Genomic DNA, 23,291 nt, shown 5'->3' on the forward strand with positions numbered 1-23,291 from the left:
CGGCCGGGGAGGAGCCGGCTTGGTGGTGAAGGTCCAGGGAGTCTGGGTCTGCGCGGCCGAGGGCCCTGCGTGGGTGCGGGCGTGTGAGTGTGTGTGTGTGAGTGTGTGTGTCGCTCCGGGTCCACGCTCATGCACACACCCACACGCCCGCACGCCGGGTCTGCCCCCTCGGCCACCGTGAACACCCGTGGAGCCTGCCTAGTCCTCCCAAAGTATCCACTTGGCACCAGGCAAGTCTGAAAAGTTTCCCCCGTGTCCCAGGTCCAAGTCAGAGGCAGGGTGCAGGGTCCTCGCAGCCCGGGGACAGAAGGAGCAGGTCCCTGTAAGGCAAGGGCCTCCCTGGGGTGCGCGTACCCTTGGCCTCCGAAAGCCAAGCCCAGGCCTTGACCTCCCACCCAAGCCTGTCCCCCCTCCCCTGCAGACCCGCGCCCTGCTAGCTCTGTCGCCCTGTCAAACCTCTGAGCATCACAGCCCCAGGCTTGGGTCCTACCCCTCAATCCAACTCCCTCCACCCGTTCGTCTCACCTTCTCCCTGGAATCCGGTGAGTATTTCCAGCGCATCCCATCAGGCTCCTGAATTTCACTGCCTTTTCCTGGAATAGGAAGACATCTCTCTCTCTCTCTATGGGCGGTGAGAACGGTATCTATGCCCTGTTGACCCCATCAGTTCCCATCCTGAACATCTTGAAGGGTACCAGCAAGTGGCTTTTTAAATCAGTGTCTTGAACTCCGTAAGACCTCAGACAACCCGTGGTAACTGAGAGTGAACCAGGCTTTTTATCCTCAGAGGCTCTGACTGCTCTTGCTTCCTCCCAGTGGCCCTCTCAGAACCCCACCCATATACCTAAAGGCTCCTTTCTCCTTTTTATTAACTTCTTAGGTTGTAAGCCTTAAGCAAAAGAATTAAACTTTAGAGAATTTGAGGCACAAGTGAACCAGTGAAGAAGGAATTTGTAGGTGGGAGGAGGATTTCCTGAATATTCAGGATTCAGGCCAGATGCTTAGTCATTTATAATGCCAGGTTTATATGAAACATTACTTCTTTTAAAATGGTATCAAGCACAGTATATTTCAGTTTGGTAAATATTTGTGGGTAAGAAACAATGAATTGCTATTGGTCCCAGTCCTAGAGGTGAGAATGATGTAGAAACAAATACTTTAGGAGTAGAAGTCTGTGCAAAGTATCATGAAAACATAGGAATAGAAGAAATTAACTTTCTGGAAGGAGTGGGGACAGATTAAGGAAAATTTCAAAGTAAAATGTGATGTGGGACATTGGGTATCTATGGGCACAGGAGTTTGCCAAGGAAGGTGGAGGCAGGGCAGCCCAGGCAGAGGAATGGCATGAGCAAAGGCAGGGTTCATGACCAATGATGGGCAAAGAGGTCAGGTGCAGCAGGGATGGAGGTTATGTTGAGAAATGCAGGAGACTGAGTGAACAGAGCTTGGTTACAAAGGCCACTGGTGCTGTCCCAAGGTGCTCACACCTAATAGTTTTTAAACAAAGGGGCAAGTAGGTATTGCCTATGTTCCAAAAAAATGTCTGGCAGACACATGGAGACTGGTCTGGGGTCTGGGCACATGATAATGTACTTTTCAAGCTGCACAGGGACTCAAATACTCTCATCCAGAAGTTTTATTCCTGGTCCTTCACTAACTAGTACTTTTTTAATTTTTTTTTTTAACTGGGAGAGGTGACCTCATACAGAATATCATGTTACCACATTTTTATTTTGCCAAGCGAGGACTTTTAAAAAAAAATCTATCCACTGTCACCACTTTTTCATAAAAGGAGAGACATCATAGTACCTATAAAAGCACAAAAGCTAAACTTGCAGGACGAAGCCAGAGCTTTATGTTTAATAAATTTAGATTTATTAAAAACTCAAAATCTTGTCCTCATTTCTCTCTGTCATCAGGGGCCAGTTCTGCAGTCAGGGTTGGGAACAAAATATTCATATCATCTTGTCCATCTTACTTTGCAGAGGAGGAAGGGAGGAAGCCCAGTAAGGATGAGTGAGTTGTTTGCCTACAAAGGAACTTTGCAACCAGAGGCCACAACTTGTGACTCTGACAGGGCCCTGCTCTTTCCACGTCTGAATCCCATCCCTCCCACCCCTCACTATTCCTCTGTGCAGCCTCTTGTACTGACTCCACAGATATCTCTCCTGAATGTCCAGAGCTCATTCCTGAATGCTGGGCATTTGCACATGCTCTTACCCTCCCACTCTCAAATAACCTTATCAAAGCCACTTTCAAGATTCTCCTTTGCATGAGGTCAGTCTAGTTCAGGTATCTTTTTTCCTTCCTTTGATATGCTGTTTTGCATCACTTTTTAGCTGTTTTGTTTTAGCTCCTCAAACAGATTATTCATTTCTGAAAGACAGTGACCATGTCGCTTGTTTTACATTTACTTGGGGGGAGCCGTGGTTGCAGCTCCAATACCTTGGATAGTTCTAGGAGCATTTTAGGTGATGAATGAATTTGCTCATGAAAAACTAACTTATTCCCAGCACACAAAGGCTTCTTTGTACCCCACGCTTCATCTCCTTGGAGTTTCCTGAAGCAGCCTCCTTGTTCCTGTGGGTTGAGTCTCCCTAGCATTAAAGCCACGGACACGGCTGCAGAGCGAATGTTCCAAACCAGAAATCAGGAAAGATTTCTGACTGTACTTTATAGGGCATCGAGACAGAGATGAGGGTCATCCCCAAAAATGTCCAGTGTCACCACTGAAGTCCTGATGGACTCTCCCAGTCCATGCTCAGAATACAGCTGTGCACTTACAGCACACAATTTCTAGTGGTGTCTTAGAAGGCCACAGTCTTAAAAATGATTACATTTTCCCCATCACAATAGCATCCAGAGTCAATAAAGTTCTCTCAGAACAAATACATTTTAAAAGAGCATTTGCTTCTTTCTCACTTTTTTTTTCTAGTTTTGGTTTAGGGAAAATTACAACCATACAGGTAGAAGCAAATACAAATTAGAAATACACGCAGTTAGAAGTCCAAATAGGGCTGATCTCATGGTGACTATCCCTATTAAACACGTGTAAAAATCTGGTCTTTCTGAGATGTACACGTTGGTCATCAGAGGTAGGCGAGGGCTATCAGTTCCATGGGTTGAGTCCTCTTAACATCAAGACCAGGAACATGGCTTCCATCTCCCTAACGGGGAGGTTCTGTATTCATGTGTATATTAGCAACCAGACTTAGTTATACAGCCTGTTCTTGTTGGCTTGAAGTCATAGCTCAGTGTCTTTTAGGCCTCTGTCTAGAGGACGGACTTAGACAACATTTTACTCAGTTTCAGGCTCTTGAGTTCTGTGGTCAGCTAGAAGCACCCGAAAAACCCTATTCCAAAGGGCCACAGGCTACTGGACTTAGTATAATTGTATGCTCTGGTCACAGAAGGGCAGAGGGACCAGTACATTGTTTCTCACTGATCCATATATCTTAAGCACTTTCCATTTCGTAAGTGGAAAAAAAAAAAAAGAGAGAGAGAGAGATTTCTAAGACTGTTGTGCTAATTAGCATACCCTGGAGCACCAATCAGAAAGGACAGTATTGAACCCTCTCCAGAGGTGGACACCCAATTATAGATTTTGAAATGCTCACTAAAGGCCTCTCAAGAGTATATTCCTGAATAGAGCACTTTCCATGTTAACCAGACACCCTTAGGGTGTAAATTAGAACTAATTAACTTGCACTATGTCACATGGTATAGCTGAAGTATTTTAGAATACATTAGGAACAGTTATGACAATGCATTAGGACAAAACATGTACATCAAAGTGTCATTATGGTGTTTATTTGCCCATGAATGTTTATCAGCCAGGTTTATTCTCTTAGAAAAGTGAAATAGATTGGAGTTTCTTAATAGTTCATGTTATTACGGTATGCATGATGGCCCACTCCTGTAATCCCAGCAGCTCAGGAGGCTGAGGCAGGAGGTTTGCAAGTTAAAGGCCAGCCTGGGCAATTTAACAAGTCCCTGTCTCAAAGTGGTAGAATGGTTCTGGGTTCAATCCCCAATAGGATAAGTGAATAAATAAAAAATATCACTTTACAAAGAAAACAATATCAGATAATGTCTATGGCCAACTACAGAAGAAAAAGGAAATAAAAGTGGTGGATGTCAAAGTGCCATTTATTCATGGGGTTCTTAAGGTCATGGCCCTAGAACCTAGGTGAGGATAGGACAGATTAAGACAGAGAAATCTTTACTCTGTATCAGGCAGGTAATCCCCTGGGCCAGGGGCCAGCGAACATATTCTATAACAGGCCAGAGAAAATATTTAGGCTTTGTGGCTTCGCAGGCCTTAGGGTCTTTGATGGACCGCCCCCCCCCACCTCGGCTACTGTAGTCCTGGAGAAGCCCTAACTATTGAACAAAAGGGCACATCTCTGTTCAATAAAATTTCATTTCTAGAGCAGGCAGAAGGCAAGATTTGGCAGTTAGGTTCTGGATTTCCTATCCCCTGTCCTAGGCCGTTCCTCACTCAGAAAGAGGTTTTCACAAAGATGCTCTCAGCTTCCAAATGACAACTTTTCAAATCCCCACCCCACTGCCAGCCTCCATTTAGTTCCATTTGCTCCAGAAACCTCAGTTGCACCCCTTATCTGCCCAGTGGGTGTGTATCACTCCACTGTTTCAACTAGACTTTGAGCAGATTCCTTGATAACCCATGGCCATCCTTGCATACTTTAGACTTGTTATTTCAGCTGGAGGGAGTAAGCATCCCTTGCCTTTCCTACCTGGAGGTTTATATGCAAGAGTCTTGTCTCTTAACTCAGGATCTGGCAGGTATTTCTGGTTTTGCTCTACCGTGTGCTCCTGTCATCACACAGGACCTCACCATGAGCCCAAGAGCAACAGGGCCAACAAATCATGGACTGAAAACTCAAACTATGAACCAGAATCAATCTTTCCTCTTTGTAAGTCTGTTATCTCAGGAATTTGTTAAAATGACAGCAAGCTGAGAACACTCTCAGTTAACTGTGAGGTAAAGGAACAAAAAAGTAAGACAGTGTGGAATTGTAGAATCATTTGGAACCATCAGATGTAAGAGAGCCTCCGAGTATCTTGACACGAATATTAATATAACTCAACAGTCGTATTTGTTGAGATTCCCACTATAAGCAAAAAAAAGTGTTTAAGTACTATGTAAAATATGAAAACAAAACAAGGAAGACCCTGACTTCATAGAAGTTACAATATAATAGGAAAAAAGAACACCACAAGCAACTTTTAATCAGAGAGGACTTGATTAAAGGTGGGGTAGACACAAAGCATGCTAGGGGTTCCAAAAAAAGAAAAATTCAATCCAACTTGGAGGAACAAAGAATGGAGGAGGCAGTTGTTTTATCTGGGCCTTAACTGGGTAACATATACACACACTATACCTACAGACATGTACATGAGTGTGTGTGTGTGTGTGTGTGTGTGTGTGTGTGTATGCCATTGGTTGAAAGTCAGGGAAGGATCAGGCAGTACTGAGGATAGGACTCTGATGGATTCACTCTTAAAATCAGATGTGGGTTCAAACTTGAAATTCATCTTGTACAAGTATGGCATCTAGCCTCATTTTCTTCATCTGTAAAATGGAGCTCATCATATCTTACTTGCAGGAGAAAATACATTTAAATGTCCTGGCTATAGTAGGTACTTGGTAAATGTTAGTTATTGATATTATATATTCTTGAGAAGGTGAAGGTTTAATCAGTGACAGTGTTGAGATTTTAAGTCTGGATTGTTGGGGGAAATCTAGGTGTTGTTAAGGGAAATACAAAAGACAAGAAGATCTAGAATTAAGAGTAAGACAGTAGGTTTCCCTGGGCAGAAAGAGATGTCCAGCCTGCCATTAGAAATACTTGTCTGGAGGTAGAGTTTTTATTTAAATAGAAGCATTGTTGAAATATAATTTATATACTCCAAAGTTCACCCATATAAAAGTATTCAGCTCAGTGGTTTTTATTATGTGTACATAATTGTACAGCCATTACCACCATCTAATTTTAGAACATTTCATCAACCCCAAGAGAGACTTCATACCTGTTGGCGGTCACGCCTCATCCCCCTCCATTCATCCTCTTCACAAATCTTTCCATCTCTATGGAATGGAGGAAGAAGATATAATTGAGAGCCACCACAGAGAAATGGTGCATGAAAACTGTCAGAGATGTGACCCACCCAGGAAGAAGGCGCAATAGAAAGGATGAGACAGACTCATGGGGTGACTATTTGAGGAACAGGAGGGAAGCAGAGCCCTGTGAGTAAACCTGCACACGATGTGGCCAGTGCGTTATATGGCTTCTCACATGTGTGAGTTTAGTAGCCACTTGAGATCTGACCAGTTGGTAAACACTGAAGTCAACAAAAACGCCCAATGATTTGCCTGAGATTGGCTTCAAATGCAATAAAAACACCATGTCTTTATTCTTGCCTAAGCAAATGATGGTCCTGCACCAACCTTCTCAAGCTACGCTACCTTAGAAAGTAGCTGTGTGTGCCTATGTAAATTTAAAGTTCAATGATTGAAAAATTAAATAAAATGAAAATTTTAGCTCCTCTACTGCACTAGCCACATTTCAAGTGCTCAGTAGCCTCTTGTTAATTGCCACATTGGACAGTGCATGCACAAAGAAATCATGTTGTCATGGAAAGTTCTACATGAACTTTCTTAGTAGGGATAAGAGGAGAGTCCTACCATCCTACATGAATTCAAAACTTTCCAAAAGAGCTCTCCACATGATAGCCTGCATTCCTTATTTGACTTCATATCACAAATCCCTTTCCCTTTCATCCTTGTGTTTCCCTGGCTGAACTACCGTCCAGTGAGAGTCCAAACCTTCCCCAACAATGGCCCCAGCAGTGTACATTTATGTGTATGTATGTCTCTTTCTTGTTAATCTCTGATGACATTGCAAAGCTATGTGACAAATATATTCTTATAAGTTCCCAAATATTTTCTACGCTGCTCTCATTGTTTTTTACCAAAGTCAGATTAAACAAATAATTTTATGCACAATATGCTTAGTTTCCATATGCTTATCTCTTCATGCCAAGTAAGAAATCCTTACAGGTTTAAAGATAGGGCTATGTATTAGTTTTCTATTGCTGCTGTATCAAATTGCAACAAATTTAGTGGCTTGTACCAACACAGGTTTGTTCTCTTGCTGTTCTAGAGGTCAGAGGTCTGAAATTAGTTTCTTCTGACTCAAATCATGGTGCCAGCAGGGCTAGTTCCATGGAGTCGTGGAGGGAAGAATGGCTTCCTTGTCTTCTTCAGCTTCTAGTGGCTTCCCTTGTTGCTTGGTGTGTGGCTCCTTCCTTCATTTTCAAAATGTATCACTTGAATCTCTGCTCCTGTCATTGCCCCTTCTCTTTGTAGTCCAGCCTCCCTATGTTGAGGACATTTGTGGCAACACTTAGGGCCCATTCTGGTAAACCAAGATGATCTCCCCATCTCATGATCCTTAACTAATCACATCTGCAGATTCCTTTTACCATGTAAGGCAACGTGCACAGGTTCAGGGATTAGGAACTGCGTGTCGTCAGCTTGCTACAAGATTCCATAAAGCCGTTTATCAGTAGAAAAAAGTTTACCCCAGATTTAATTGGGTTTTCAGGGCTTTGGATGAAAGCTTAACAATTCAGATCAAAGCATAAAATGTTTGTTGGTAATTGTGTTGACAGATATTAAAATGTCTGATGATGCCAGTGACACCGTAGCCACTACAGACAGAGAAGAAATTACAAAGATTTCCAGTAGTGATTCTTTACCTGAGGATGCGGAAGTGCACAGTGACTCAGCTACAGTCTCAAACAAGCTGGCACCAGGGGAGCCCAGAGGAGACGTGCGTGAGGATGCAGCTGATCAGGTCGCAGAGACTGCTGCTGCTGGGCACCCACAACAGCCCAAAGATGCAGATACCACGGAGACCTCCCTTAATGGAGAAGTGACCGAGGACACACTAGCAGAGTGCGTCGATTCTGTCAGCCTCGAGGGAGAACCTGGGTCTGAAATACCCCTGAAAGAACCAAATGATCCGGTAAGAGTGCTCATTCAGGCCATTTCAACTTAAGTTCTTCCCAACACCTATTATCTTAGTCCATTTCCTGTTGCTACCAAAACCATCCCACAGACTTGGGAGGTTATATAGAAAGAAGGTTTATTTTGACTCAGAGTTCTGGTCCAAGGTCAAGGGGCTGCATCTGCTGATGGTCTTCTTGCTGGCAGGGTCCCAAGGTAGCTAAGGGATCACATGGCCAGAGAAAGGGAGTGCACAGGAGACCTAGCCAAACTGACTGTGATAGCAGATCTACTCTCAAGATGACCCATTAACCCATGAATCCATTAATCACAGGAATGGGTTAATCCTTTCACGAAGGCAAAGACCCAATCACCTCTTAAAGGTCCCTCCTGGTCCCAACTCTTAATATGTCTTAATGAATATTCAATTTCAAAAAGAGTTTCAGAGGGAACAAGCCATATTCAATTCATGGCACATACCATGTTCAGAACTTTGGGTCAAGCTCTGCAGGTGGGAATTGAGGACTCAGAATATGCTTTGACATCACCTCTATCATCAGAAATGTGTTGAGATAAGACATGTAAGAAAAATTTGTTGCTCTCATTTGCATTTTGGCAATTCTGTTGTAAATAGTAATAGTAGCCACCAATTGTTGGAGAGAGCCTGTGCCAGGCACTCCACCGGCCACCTATGTGTCATGTGATTCACTCCATACAATAATTCAGAGCTTATGAACTCCAATTTGCAGATGAGGTACCCAGGCTCAGAGGCATTAAGCAGCTTGTCCTGGGCCACTCTGGAGTAAACAGAGAATATCATAATATCAGACTTAATGACTCCAGGTGACTAAGGAGCCAGATTCTACCCTAAACAAGTCAGTGTTTCCATAAGACCACTTACATTCTGCATAATTATACATCCACCATGGAAATCATCACATTCAGATCACTGTCATCACCACCTTCGGGGGACCAGCCGTAGAGCCACCTCTCACCCATTCCCTTCAGTGCCTGCATCTGTCCCTCTGGAGGATAAGATTGGCCAGCGTTTCCTTGTTGGCACCCTGTGCCATACCGTAGGACCACACAAGGTTTTCCTGGTTCCTCCCCTCCAGGAACAAAGGGAGGGACGGGGCAGCAGGTGCTCAGCCAGGAGGAGGAGATGAGCTTATGTGATTCTAGGTGTAACTCAATTTGATAAAAATCTCATTACCCCTTTTTAAACATTTCAGTAGGGAAATGCCTACTTTGGGTTTAAAAAAATTTAGCGAAACCTCTGTGGCCAGTGTCCTCCATCCTGTGCAGGATAAATGGCCTTCTCCATGATGGTGCAGGAGAGGATCAGGGTCTATTCTCCACCAGCCCTGCTCACCCTGAAGTGTGCACCTTAGGTCACCCCAAAGTACCTACATGGCATGTCACAGGGGACATGTTATAGGGATCCTGGTACCGCCCTCCCTCCCCCCCAAAAAAACATTTGGAGAGGGCTGGGTGTGTAAGATCAATGTTTGTCTTGTTTAGACAAGACTTTAGTTCAAGCCCCAGCCCTGCATTTATTCTTTTGGCTACTAGGTTATTTTTTTTTCTCTTTATTTCTTTTTTTTTTTTTTTTTTTTTTTTTGCAATCCTGGGGATTGAACCCAGGGATACTCTCCCAGTGAGCTCCATCCCCAACCCTTTTTAATTTTTGAGACACTAAGTTGCTGGAGGTCTCACTAAGTTGCTGAAGCTGACCTCAAATTTGCAATCCTCCTGTCTCAGCCTCTTAGTTCACTAGGATTACAACTATGTACCACCATGCCCAACTTTCATATATTAATATTGAAAAAAAAAAAACAGGAACAACAGCCACAAAACCTAAGGGAAATAAGAGTGGGACATTCCTAAGCTTCAGGCTTGGTAATTTTGAGATTTAGACCAGGGGATTATGCCCATCTGCCCAGAATAGAGGAGAGGTAGGAAGAGTGGGGATTTGAGTTGGGTCTTCTCAATTCTAGGAACTGTTTTGTCTCTGAGCTGTCTTTCTATTATAGGGAACTATAGTTCCTGATTTTTATTGTAAGTATTATTGCTAATAAATATATTGCTTCAGTAATAAAATATAACTGAGCCACTCTATTCTGATCTGAGATGACTTAAAGGAACCACATAAGCTCCACTAATTCAAAACCCATATGCTGCTGATGGATAAATTATACATTCCAATTTCATATTTCTAATAATTATAATAGGATTGTAAATTAAGAGAGCACAATGAAAATTCAATATACTCCTGCCACATCTGCCTTCTTAAATTGTTTGCACAAATGAATGCTACTTTGAAAATACCTCATAAACCTCTTTGATGCTACAGGAATAGAGCCTCTTGGCAACAGATAGCTCCCCTGCCCCTGCACCACCCTGATAGCATTTCAAGGACTTTGGACAGTTTTTATTTTTATTTTTTTCCCTCTGGGACTGGAGAATGAACACAGGGCCTCATGCATGCTAGGCAAGTGCTCCACCACTGAGCTTCACCCCAGCCCTTCAAGGACTTTGGGAAGATGAGCATTTCCTCATTATGAAGCATCACAAAGTATCTGGAGGTTTCACTAAGTTGCTGGGGGTCTGGATGTGTGTGTGGGATATTACATCAGGAGCTCAGACAGCCTGAAGGCCTGGGAGAGACACCTGCGGAAATAAATGCCCAGGAGCTTGTCTCTTCTAAGAAGGGCAGAAAGCTGATCTGGCTGAACTTGAGAACCTTGAGGGTAGAGGGTATCCTTTTTACCCAGGTCCTACTTAAACCCTTCTATGTAGATGCAAATTTAGTCTCTTTTAAAGAATTACCAGAAAAGTGTATTCTTATCCTGAGTTACTCATCTGAAATTATTAGAAGTCAATTTTGTGCCCAGTCTTCAAATATTGTTCATTTATTCTGTTTGCTCTTTGTTGGATACTTATAAGAAATCTTTTTGCAATGGTGAAAATATCCAGAGGAGAAAGCATTTTACAACTTAAAAAAAAAGAAAGTCCTTGACTCAGAAGTTTGCTTATGAGTTGGTTACTTGGATCTTGAACATGGGTTACCAAGAAATGGCAGACTCTATAGGAAAACAGTCAAGCTCAAAAGCTTATTTGATCCCGGGTATAACTCAACCTGATAAAAATCTCATTACCCCTTTTTAAAGGTTTCAATAGGGAAATGCCTACTTTGGGTTTAAAAAACCTTAGTGAAACTCTGTGGCCAGTGTTTGTACTTCCATCCAGATACTTTGTGATGCTTCATAATGAGGAAATGCTCATCTTCTCAAAGTCCTTAAAGGGCTGGGGTGAAGCCCGGTGGTGGAGCACTTGCCTAGCATGCATGAGGTCCTGTGTTCAATCCCCAGTTCCAGGGAGAAAAAAATCTGTCCAAAGTCCTTGAAATGCTATCAGGGTGGTTTTTGTTAAAAAAAAAAAAAAAAATAGCCTTTGAGGTAGTATGTACCAGTGTCTTCTAGAATACATTAGATTTTGTGATAATGTTTGCATAAATGTGTGTATTTCTATAACTGATTTGTGTCTGCCTAGACTTTGGCTCTGGGTGCCCTTAATGTCCATGCCATCAGGCCTACCTTTGACTGGCCCAGGGTGGAGGCTATCTCTTGGCCCATATGGTAATACCATCAGAGTGAGGCCAAAGAAGAGGGCAAGGCCAGGAGCCTACCAGCTGAGGCTGGATTCCTGCTCTGAAGGATCACACTAGGCAATTAAACCATCCCTGTCTTTGGGATGCCTTTTCTTCCTACTCCTTTCTGATGGAATTGAGCCTTTCTGCAAGAATCCACTTGAAAACATTCATGAGAAAGAATCCCCATCCTGGCTTGAACATCAGAAGTCGAAGCAGATTCTCTATGATCTACCAGATCCGTGACACCATGCTGTCTATCCAGGAATCTGGGTGGTACAGCCAAGTTCAGGAGGCCTAAAATCTAGCTGAGAGAAACATCATACAAAAGCAATTATATCATGTCCTATGGCATGAGGGACACCCTCGATGGAGCACGTAAATTAGTCTTCAGAAGTCAGGAGGTCTTCAACCTCAACAGAGAGGTTTGTTCTGGGGACTGGTTAGTAGTGATATTTGTTCCCAGGGGTCTGTGGGGCTTTATTATGAACCTTTAGAAGTCTCACACTAATGCAAAAGACCAGTTATGGAGAAGATTTAAAAAAAAATCCCAGTGTTACCACTACAAGTCCTCTCAAAGGAAAATTTGAGACTGTGGAGTACCCCATAGATGGTTCTCTTCCTAGAAAAGGAAAAGCCAAACATCTAAGAGCCATAAAATTGCTATCAAAGGAGACAAAGGGGAGGCAACATGGCCTAGACATGCTGATGGCAATTTTTTGCATCCTAAACTGGATAAGTAGTCTGCTCCACTTCTCTTTGAGTATTTCCCCTTTTAGACCTGCTGTATATGATGACACCCAGTTTTGGGCTTCAACAACCTGGTGGTGCCATTTGGCCATAAAGAACAGTGCTTCCCAAATCTGGGAGCATATTAGAATCACCTGAGATGCTTGTCAAAAATTCAGATTCCTGGGCTTTAGCCTAAGACATCTTATTCAAAAGGTCGAAGTGGAAGGTAAGGGTCTGTTTTTAATAAGTTGTCCCAGATGATACTCTTGAAGTCAGTCTGTGGACCAGTGTTTGGGAATCACTCATTCTAGGACACAGAAGAACTCACTGGGGGATGTGGAGGAATTTGAGAAGATGTTGAGTTCTGTACTGAACACACCAGGGCACAGCCAAAGGAAGCTCTTTGTAGGCAGTTGATTATAATGGTCTGTGGAGAAACCGTTGCCTTGTAGGCTCTCAGCACAATTGTGCTGCCCCTTTTGGTGCTCTTACCTTGAGGGAAAGGCCCAGTCTGGATTTCAGAGATGGGGTTTCTGCCCTGAGAAGAAACGTGGCATTAAGTGAAGAAAATTCCCTGAAGTTCAAAATTGGGTGGAGGACCATTTATTTATACAGGGCACAATCCCTTCTTATACCTTATTCATGTAAAGAGAGGAAGAACCCCTTAAATATATATGACCATCTACAAATCTTGACTACCTTTGATTTTCGCCATCCAGAGCCCTTTCAGGTGTTCAGATTGTTAGTTAAAATATTCACATGTTTACCAATTAAAATCCATTTCTGCAAATCAGTATGCTAATTAGCAAAGCATCAGGTGTTCACAGAGGCACAGATAATAGAATTGCTCATTATAGCTGCCTCTGGAGTGTGGCATTCCTGATTAGAATGCCGCTGACCTTCCTGGACTGTGCATGTTTTATTGGAGTGTTGTCAGCCCGTGGACTGTAGTGTAATCTAAGAAGCACCCATAATATCACAGGATGCATGTAGAAAAATTCTAAAGTAAATAACTGAGAATCCATTGGTTCTCAGGATAGAGATTGTTTAGGGGTAGGCCGTTTGGGAGGTAGGGCCTAGTGAGAAGTCCTTAGGTCATTGGGAGAGCTGCCTTAGGAAGATAGCTCCAGAAGCCAGAGCTCTCATGAGAGTGAGCTGTTAAGGCACAAGGCTGATCCCTGAATTGCTCTCTGATTCCTGTTTTGAGATGTGCTCTCTTCCACATGCACTCCCACCACTGGGACACCATTTGCCACGAAGTCCACACCCAAGCCATGCCAGCGCCTCACCTTGGCCTTGAATCTCTAGGACTGTGAGCTAAATGAACATGTTTTCCTGATAAAATAGCTTGCCTCTTGTATTTTGTTTTAGTAATGGAAAATGAACTAATACAGATGCCATGATAATAGAATACTGTAAGGGTATAAAAGTGGTTAAACTTCAAATGCTATTGAGAGATCAAGTAATAAAAAGACTAAAATGAGTCCATGGCTCTGACAACAAGGAAGTCACTGTGAGCTTGATGAGGATGGCCTCATAAAATAGTGGCAGTGAGAGTCATGCTGGGTAAGATGAAGAGTGAAGAGGGGAGTGGATACAGAAAGACACTTTTTTTTTTTTTTAAGAGGTGAAGAAGAAATCTATAGAACAGAAACCAGATAAGTTTGAAAGAATCACTTTCTCCTTGTTGTGATTTTCATTTGTTGGTGTTGAGACAGATAAATCATGTGTATGATTAAATGTTGGAAGTATCCAGTAGAAGGAAAGGTTGAGAAGCCAGAAGAAGGGATAACCAATCCGCACACACCCAGGGGAGTTGAGGGGTGCGAGTGGTACCTAAGAGGAAAGCATAGTCCCCAATTAACAGAAGGGTATATTTAGACAGGGTTTGAGGGGTATAGGCCAGTGTGTATGTTTTGTGCATAAAAGGAACTAATTAGCTGTTTAATTTGGTTTAAAAAATTAGTGTTTGATTATTAAGATTGAAAATCCATTAAGCCTTATTCTTCCTTAGGCTCTATGTTTGTCTCACAGATCCTTTTCTGTTTAGAAGTCTAGCAAAATTGAACAGTCACTTTCAAGGGGTTTCTGAAATGTTTGGTCCTTTTTACCAACTTAAATAAGTTTCGATATTTTAAACAGCATTTAAAAGTGTGATGGGTGTATTTTATTTCCTCTTTAAGTACCTCATTTATCTACTGATACAAAGCCTTACTGAGTACTTAATAATTGTTATAAAGCTATTCAATTTATAGAGTGGATTTTAAAGACCTCTCAAATGTTATAATGGTGTGCATACACTGAGGAAGATTTCAGCTTAACATCAGAAGTCTAATAATTTATTCCTTTTAAATTGGATTTCAAAAAGTGGCAAATGGGTCAAATTTCATAAATATTAGTAGGACAGAAAAGACCAAATGTACACACAAATATTAATAGCCTGTCTTTGATGCTTTAAACCTTTCTACATATAATTTTTAAATCTTCCCAGAGTTGAATGAGGTGCACTCACAAGGAAGAAAACGACTTGGAAATAACTGAGTTCATTGTCAGCAGATATTTTGACAAAGCTGCAGATGTCCTGAGCAATTGAAACCCTCCTACTGTCCTACTGAGTCCCCCTTTAGAGTGGCAATGTCATGAATTACAAAACTTAAAAAGGATGTGGTTGCATAGATCCTATGGCCCACATCATTGTACATAAGATAGCCTCAGGATCTAATTTCTCATCTTCTCAAGGAAACAGGATAATTATATTGATCTTTGATCTTTAATACATATACTTCCCATATAAAGGTTAAAGACCTTTGAATTGGATGGAATCTGAATATTTATAAATTTTTCTAATGATACCTTTGAACTTGATGGCCTAAAATAAATTTTATTATTTTTGGGGGGCATCAAACCTCATGCATGCTAACTAAGCATTCTACCACTGAGCTAGACCCCTAGCCCCAATGAATGTATGATAGAGACCTTTAAATGGGATACTGGATAGGTAAGTATTTTTTTTCTATTTAAAGCACTTTGAACTTGATGAAATTCTGCACTTTTTTATATTTTTAGGAGCACACAGTGGTTATAGACGTTTAAATGATCTTTAGTTGAGTATTGGACATCCTTCATCAATCCATGTCAATTTGCTGTTACAGTATGAGGACATTCTGAAAGTTCATGGGGAGGGGGCAGAGACGTCTCGTTTATTTTCCCTGTGAGTTAAGACATGAAGTTGTCTGTTAAAGGAGGTGAAAATTGCACGGGGGAGGGGGGAGAAGGGTGAGAAAAAAAGCTTTAAAATAACTAGATTTGATAATGAAAATCTGAGTTAATCTGTGCTGCATATTTCGTAGTTTCCTGTATGTGAGTGACATCAAGGCCATTTGAAGTGGAGACAATATTCACGATGAGATAATTTATAATGAATGTTTAACATTTGGTATATATATTTTTTATATTAAATGTGCACATTTAGTCATGTGAGCATTTGCCGTTGATAACAAATATTCTTTGTAGCTGATAAGAAGTCCCAACTCAAGCCAGTGCAGTGGCACATGTCTCTAATCCCAGTTATTTGGGTGGCTGAGGCAGGAAGATCATGAGTTTCAGGCCAGCCTGGGTAACTTGGCAAAATCCTGTCTTAAAAAAAAAAAAAGTCCCAACTCAATGTCAGAGGACTTTATTAATAAGGCAATTGAAGTAGTCACTTATTATACAGCAAAAAATTTCTAGACTCATTTAACATTTATTTCCATTTGCTAGTCAATTACCAGCTGTCAGAACTTATTAAATATTGTAAATTTGAGTCAGAAGCTGTCACCCCTAAGTGTATTAACTCTTCCTGCTCATCGGAGGTGATTTGTCCTATGAAAGAGTGATATTAATCATCAACTTACATCTGTCTTTATGATGGTATAAAATTGTCACTGGGTTCCATTGCCAAAGTGAAGTAAATCAATGTAGACACCAAAAATGAAAGCAGATAGTCAGGAGTATTTCCATTCATGTTAACAGGCTGCTCTTTGTAGACTGAACAAAAAATAAAAGCCAACTTTTAAAGCTTTTTGCTTCATAGTTTTAAAAATGCAGTTTCTTATTATTATTGCCAGCTAACAATTTATGGAATATTTATTATATGCCAGACGCTGTGCCCACAACTTCATATGAATTATTTCTTGTTTTTTAAAATATTTATTTTTTATTTATAGGTGGATATAATATCTTTGTTTTATTTTTATGTGGTGGTGAGGATCGAACCTACTGCCTCACACGTGCAAGGCAAGCGCTCTCCTTCTGAGCCACAATCCCAGCCCCTGAATTATTTCTTTTAATCGTCACAAGGCTTATGAGGTTATTGGTTCTTATAGTTCTAATACTGCCATATCTCTCATTTTGTAATAAGGAAGAAGGTCTAACAGGAACTTGAGTAACTTGTTGCCCCAAATGGCAGTGTTTGGACCCAAACCCAGGCAATTTAATTTCACGACCTTTTCTCTTGACCTGTGCTCTACACTGATGGAAGGTGTTTGATGTTTTCTAACACCTTTGGGTGCAAGTAACTAAAAATCCATATATTGGTGTATTAAATAGCAATTTATTTTTTCTCATTTAATAGGAAGAATGGAGCTAGGTAGCTAGCTGCTTATGTCGGTTGAGTACTTTAGCAGGGCCAGGACCAGTGACTCTGTGGTTCCTTGGCCTTTCCCTAATGACCGCTCAGTTTCAATCATCATATCCCCATCTAGGGCAAGAAAGAGGGAGGGGGGAAGAGTTGGCACTAGCCATAGATGTATGAGTCATCATGAAAGCAGAAACATTCTCATGTATACATTTCATTGCTTGAAAACTGTTTCCTGGGACCACCCCTAACTGCAAGGGTGGAGACAGCCCGGGGAAAGGGCGTTGGGGTGACTGATAACCAGCCTTGGGTCAGAGCTGCAGAATCTACAAGCTGTGCAGGTATTTTTCAAATGTTCAGCTTCATTTTTTTTTTTCAAGTGAAGAGGCTGTGATTCTCATCTGGCTAACTCCTAATGTATTTATTCTTGCCTTGTTTCTTAGAGTATGTTCCCAGGAGGTAAGAGAAAGCTGTAGCTCTACTGAGTCAGGACTCATTGGTTGCAAGTAGCAGAAACCTCAGTTATTTATCCAATATTTATTAATTAAACACGTATTATATTCTAGGGACTCTCCTAGGCCCTGGGGATATCAGTGAACAAAACATTTTTTTAAAAAAAGCAAAAAATTTTAAAAAGGGCATCTCGTAGAACCCAAAGACAGAAATGGAGCAGGTCTCAAGAGGGTTGGAAACCAGGAGCTGAGAAGCTACTAGAATTCCAAGCAGATCTCTGAGCATATCTCCATCATTCTGCTTACTCTGTTTTCGCTTAGTTCTTAGTGTACACAGAGAGTAGAAGAGGGTCAACCTGCATTATCTATTCATGCAAACAGCTCATGCTGAACCATAGTCTCCAGTCCCAACTCTAAAAACTGAGGCAAAAGAATTTGAATCCACTGAGGCCAGAGATCGTCTTCCCCTGTGCGTGAGAGATGCACTTACAGGGGTCAAATAGAAAGGTGTCTCCCTCACAAAGCTTGCTGTTGCTGCCACCCACCTCCAGGCTTATTGGTACCTTTTAGACACTTTGTCCATGGTCCATGCCAAGAATCCCATCTGCCATCCCAGAGGTTTGAAAGTTCACCCTACCTTGAAGACCACATTTGTTTATCTGCCTGGGTCAAGTTTCTTTTGAATGTTTTCGAATCACTCTGGGGCTCTAATGTGTTGTATCTTTTTTTCTGGACACAGCTCATGTCCCTGACTTCCAAATAATGGGAGAACTGAGGCTTACTTCACTTCAGACCAAGACTTCAGAAACCCACACCTTCACTAACCAATTTGGTTTCAAAGTACACACTGCAGTGTGGGTTGAGATATTTTTTTTATGACCCATATGAACCATAAGCTAGTGCCATACGGCAGGTGGTGGTTTTTCTTAAACCTTCCCTTTGTTTTATACCAATGGGCATTTTTCCATTTAGGGATAAACTGAATTGCTGACCTGCTGCTGATCTGTTTCTCTGCAGGCTGTGGATTCCCCTCCTCAGGGAAGAGGATGGGCAGGCTGGGGCTCCTGGGGCAAGTCTCTGCTCTCATCCGCGTCTGCCACAGTAGGTGAGCAATCATGTTGCTTTGGAATAAAGTTCAGAAGCCTAATAGGATGTGATATTTTGATTGTAACATATATTGATGGAGTTTAACATTAACCCATGAGATGCCCTTATTTTCTCCATTTTACAAATAAGAAACTGAGTCACAAAGCAAATTAACACCAAAGACAAGAATGTGTGGGTCGGGATTTGAAAACCATGTAGTATGGCTTTTAACCACTCTTAAATGTCTCTAAGAATATTAAGATTTGAACTTTTATAATATATTCTTCAATCTTTTTTTTTTCATCCCTTGACTTTTTTTAAGTGTACAACTTCACCTACTCCTTCAACAAATTTGAGATATCTTGATAGAAAGCATTTCATCAACTGGAAATTAAAATATAAATAGAACAAAATATGAAGTTAGGAAGAATATATGTGATAAAGACTAATAGAGTTACGATAATAGAGCCCTGCTATTAACTCTGGCTTCCTGGCTATTAGTGTGTGTGTGTGTGTGTGTGTGTGTGTGTGTGTGTATGATAAAATGATAAAATTTAGTTTATCTAAATAAATCTATTTTATTGGTTTTAAGTTTTTAAAGATACTTCCCATGTTTGTTCTTATACAAAAGAAAGCGTCTTTACCAGAGCAGGTTGGTTAAGAGATCCTTCCTGTTCCACTCTTCATGGAAACTGAGGGTAGAATGTCACCATATCGGAGGTAACTCAGCAAAGGCAGCCATTTTTGAAGGTGGAGGGTAAGGAGAAGGGCGGGGAAGCCATGGGTCACGTGGCTTCAGCTCAGGGCCTGAGGAGCTTGTGCACCATGGATTGGATCAGTCATTGTTGCTTCAAAATCCAAAAGGGGTGGGAAGACCTTGAGGTGTCCCTCAAGGACTTCATGGTCCTCACCTCAGTGGACCACGGCCACAAAGAGCTTAGGGGCCCCGATCTCTAACTTCATGGACCTTAGACCGCCTGGAAGGCCAGAGAGATTGCTAGAGGCCAAATAATGTCAGTCTCTGGTGAGATCCTGGGGAGCAGATTTTCTCTATTGCTAATGGAGGGGGTCAGGGATGGCCTGGAAGCCACCTAGGCTGATGACAGAGTGAACCAAACTGAAGTGAACGAGCCTGTTTGGCTTTCTGGTTACTCACAGGGTGAGGGTGAGCACCTGCAGGCATCTTTCTTTCTTGGAAAAATGTGTGAGCTTCTAGTGGCCTTCCCATGGTCTCGTGAGTGGCTTGCTGTCTGAGCCAAGAAGTAAAAATGGAGAATCTGAAAGTTTCTTTAAAATTGGAATAAGTCATGGGGAAAAAAAACAATGGGGTCTCCAACATAATAGAGCTGTCTTCATGGTTTACATCATAAAATAAAATGTCCTGGCTGCTCCCAATTATATTAAAGTTCCAAACCACTGACAATGAATTTGGTGCTTCACAAGGTTCTATTAGAGGTGAAGGATTTACTTTCTCATTAAAATTTTAAAACCAGGGCTAGGGTGGTGGCCCAGCGGTAGAGCACTTGCCTAGCATGTGTGGAGGCCCTGGATTTGATCCTCAGCACCACACAGAAATAAATAAAATAAAAGGTATTGTGTCCGTCTACAACTAAAAAAAAATTTTTTTAATTTAAGTCCATGTTTATTCCACACCAAGTAATCATCTGTCCTGCGGGTCACAGTTGCAGGTGCTTTTTGTGCATCATTAAAGGTGGACCTACCTGGGCATGGTGGTGCACACCTATAATCTTGGGGTCACAGTAGCTGGAACTGTTTAGAGTTGGCAGGAGAGTGATTTGGAAAGTGGCACTTTCTTGCAATGAGCACAGTACCAAAGACCTGGTCCTGAGTGCTACTAACTTGTCATTACAACAGATTGCCACTGCCTAGCTACCCACCCCATGCACTTAACCTCAAGTTCTTTATTTGGAAAAGTGTGAGTCCATCCCATCTCAGGAGGCTGAGGCAGGAGGATTGTGAGTTCAAAGCCAGCCTCAGCAAAATCAGGGGGCTAAGCAACTCAGACCCTGTCTCTTAATAAAATACAATATAGGGCTGGGGATGTGGCTCAGTGGTCAAGTGCCCCTGAGTTCAATCCCTGGTACCCGCCCTACACCGAGCCCCCCCAAAAAGGTGCACCTGCCTATAACTGCTTCACCAATGGTTGGCCTGGCCAGCTGCCTGCCATTGCTTCTCATTAGCCAGTGGGTCTATCCAACCATTTGACAATGGGCTTTTCTGGACTTTATAAGGTTTTCCATCAAGGCTGGGAATGTAGTTGAGCGGTAGAGTACTTGCCAGTGTGCATAGGCTCTGGATTCAGTCCCTGACACTGAAAAAATAAATAAAAAAGGTTTTTCACCTGCCAACGGATGACTTTCTGGTTGGATTTATTATCCAGCATCTTCTTAGGTGTGTTATTGTAAACTGACTTTGGAACATCAACCTGGGTTTTAGTAGGCTGTGCTCCAAGGCCTCTGGGTTTTGTTACCTAGTTCCAAATGCAACCAGTAGATGATGCTGACTCTACTGCTTAAAAAAGGAGGCTGAGCATGTAGCTCAAGGGTAGAGAGCACCTCTGGGTTCAATCCCTAGCGCCAAAACAAACAAGCAAAAATTATGGTGAGCTGGGCACAGTGATGCATGCCTATAATCCCGGGTACTCAGAAGGGCCAAGGCAGGAGGATCACCATTCAAGGCCACCAATTTAGACAGATCCTATCTCAAAGTAGCATTTTAAAAGGACTGGGAATGTAGCTCAATGGGAGATCACTTGCCTATCATGCACAAGGCTCTGGGTTCAATCTCCAGTACCACTAAAAAAAAAAAAAAAAAAAGATCTGTGTGCCTTCCTGGATTATATGGTCTGTACTGAGCTCCTACCTTGGGACTGAGAGAGAAACAGCTTCCATTACATACAGACATCATATCAATCCCAGGGCTTTGCAGCATTAACAGTTTATTTTCATAAGGAAAAGAAACTTATTGGAAAACAGAGCACTCACAGCAGTAGACAAGCTCTTGAAGGTTTGTAAATTGCCTGTGGAAAGCAAAGAAAGAAAATAACCACATGTTCAATTGCAATTGATTTCCACTCAGAAACCTCATGTTACCCCCAGGGTACTCCAGTTGCAGACAGGAGTGCAAAACACATAGTCCTTAACAAAACACAGAGCTGTCCATTGAACACTAGAAACAGAAGACAAAACTTCTTACAATTGTTGAAAAACTGGGGTCACAGTAGTTGGAACTGTTTAGAGTTGGCAGGAGAGTGATTTGGAAGGTGGCACTTTCTTGCAACGAGCATGGTACCAAAGACCTGGTCCTGAGTGTCACTAACCTGTCATCACAAGACATTGCCACTGCCTAGCTACACCATGCACTTAACCTCTGTGAGACTCAAGTTCTTTATTTGGAAAAGTGTGGGTCTGAGAACTTAAGAAATTCTAAGGCCCTTTCCAACTTGTAGAAAGTGATGCTGATTCCATATTCTGCAGCTGTGTGTAGAAAGAAGCTGACATTTGTAACTACTTCATCAAGTGGAAAAATACAGAAAATTGGCCACCTGCTTCTCTAGATTTTTTTTTTTTTTTTTTTTTTGTGGAACTGGGGATTGAACCCAGAGCCTCTCACATGCTAGGCAAGCACTCTCCACTAAGCTATGTCCCCAGCTCTTTTTTTGTTTTATTTGTGAGACAGGGTCTTGCTAAGTTGCTGAGGCTGGCCTCATAAACTTTTATCCTCCTGCCTCAGCCTCTCCGGTCATTGGGATCACAGGAGTGTACCACGGCATCCAGCTTTCTACTCTGTATTTGTTTATCTTATCTTTTACTTCACCCTTTGACCCTAGATTAAGGGGAAATGATAAAAAGTGGCCTTCCCGATGTGTATATGAAATCAAACATTTCTCAGCCAACAGATCTTTTCAGAGAGGCCTTAACTCTTGCATATGGTTTCTCTGCAGCCATGCTATCATCCCATTCTAAGAAGGCTTGATCACGTGTCTTCTGTGCCTTTGGACAAGTTTGTAAAATGCAACAAAAATATTTATTATTCCAGTCAGAAACCAGAGTAGGAAAGGTCAAAAGTATAGAAAAATGTAAAAAGAATATATTTTGATGATGATTCCAAAATGATGTTGTGACAACCACTAGCTATGATTTCCCATAAGCTCCTTAGAGACTCAACTCATTCTTAAAATTTATCGCTAAGCTAAGAGTAATAGACCAATAATGAAAATGAAAGTCGACAGGCATGCTAAAGCAAAGCTTCCGCGCACAGCAGAGCAGTTTAGATCCAGATGCAACCAAAGGCCTAAATGTTTATTTGAAATTCTAGTTTTGACGGTTTTATGAGTCTAAACACCTTATGCAAGAGTACCTGGGCTTGGCAGGATGGTATATATGGAATATATCTGATCTGTATATTTACTTTTTTCAAAATTACCATGATTCCCTTTTCCCATCCTCTCCCAAGATGCACAATTTTTTCCTGCTGCACATTTTAATGAAGCCCTTCTACCAGCCCTGTCAAAAATAATGACAGTGTTTATTACAGAGAATGGCAAACTTGTCAGAATGGTACCACAGTGAGAACACTTCCCTGTGTAAATCACTATCAATAGCACATGGATTCATTTTTGAAGGTGACATTGCTGAGGATGTGGAAATTCTCAAGGATCGTTGCTAGAAAAGGTAATCAGATTGATGCTTGGAGTTTGCA

At 41.8% G+C, this 23,291-nt stretch overlaps 3 protein-coding genes across 6 annotated transcripts in view; 1 reads left to right on the forward strand and 2 right to left on the reverse strand.

Annotated features, from left to right (window-relative positions):
* Tlr6 (toll like receptor 6) overlaps positions 1-652 on the reverse strand; it is a 27,677-nt gene extending 27,025 nt beyond the window's left edge. For both annotated transcript variants that reach the window (XR_007341059.1, XM_048784326.1), the window contains exon 1: positions 526-652. Coding sequence is in view for 1 of the 2 variants with exons in the window: in XM_048784326.1 (XP_048640283.1) it covers positions 526-566 (41 nt within the window). In the remaining variant the exon portion in view is untranslated. The remainder of the gene's footprint in view (positions 1-525) is intronic.
* Positions 1-655, reverse strand: part of Tlr1 (toll like receptor 1) — a 48,682-nt gene extending 48,027 nt beyond the window's left edge. For 2 of the 3 annotated variants that reach the window (XM_048784333.1, XM_048784336.1), the window contains exon 1: positions 526-655. The gene's annotated coding sequence lies outside the window, so the exon portion shown is untranslated. The remainder of the gene's footprint in view (positions 1-525) is intronic. The other variant, XM_048784338.1, reaches the window with a different exon arrangement.
* The window catches only part of Fam114a1 (family with sequence similarity 114 member A1), a 60,647-nt gene continuing 37,477 nt past the window's right edge, over positions 122-23,291 (forward strand). Inside the window, exons 1-3 of the mRNA XM_015482030.2 lie at positions 122-230; positions 7,699-8,054; positions 18,501-18,588. Coding sequence (XP_015337516.1) covers positions 7,707-8,054; positions 18,501-18,588 — 436 coding nt within the window. The 5' untranslated portion in view covers positions 122-230; positions 7,699-7,706. The remainder of the gene's footprint in view (positions 231-7,698; positions 8,055-18,500; positions 18,589-23,291) is intronic.

This window comes from Marmota marmota, unplaced genomic scaffold (assembly GCF_001458135.2).
Source record: "Marmota marmota marmota unplaced genomic scaffold, marMar, whole genome shotgun sequence".
NCBI classification, from domain to species: domain Eukaryota; kingdom Metazoa; phylum Chordata; class Mammalia; order Rodentia; family Sciuridae; genus Marmota; species Marmota marmota.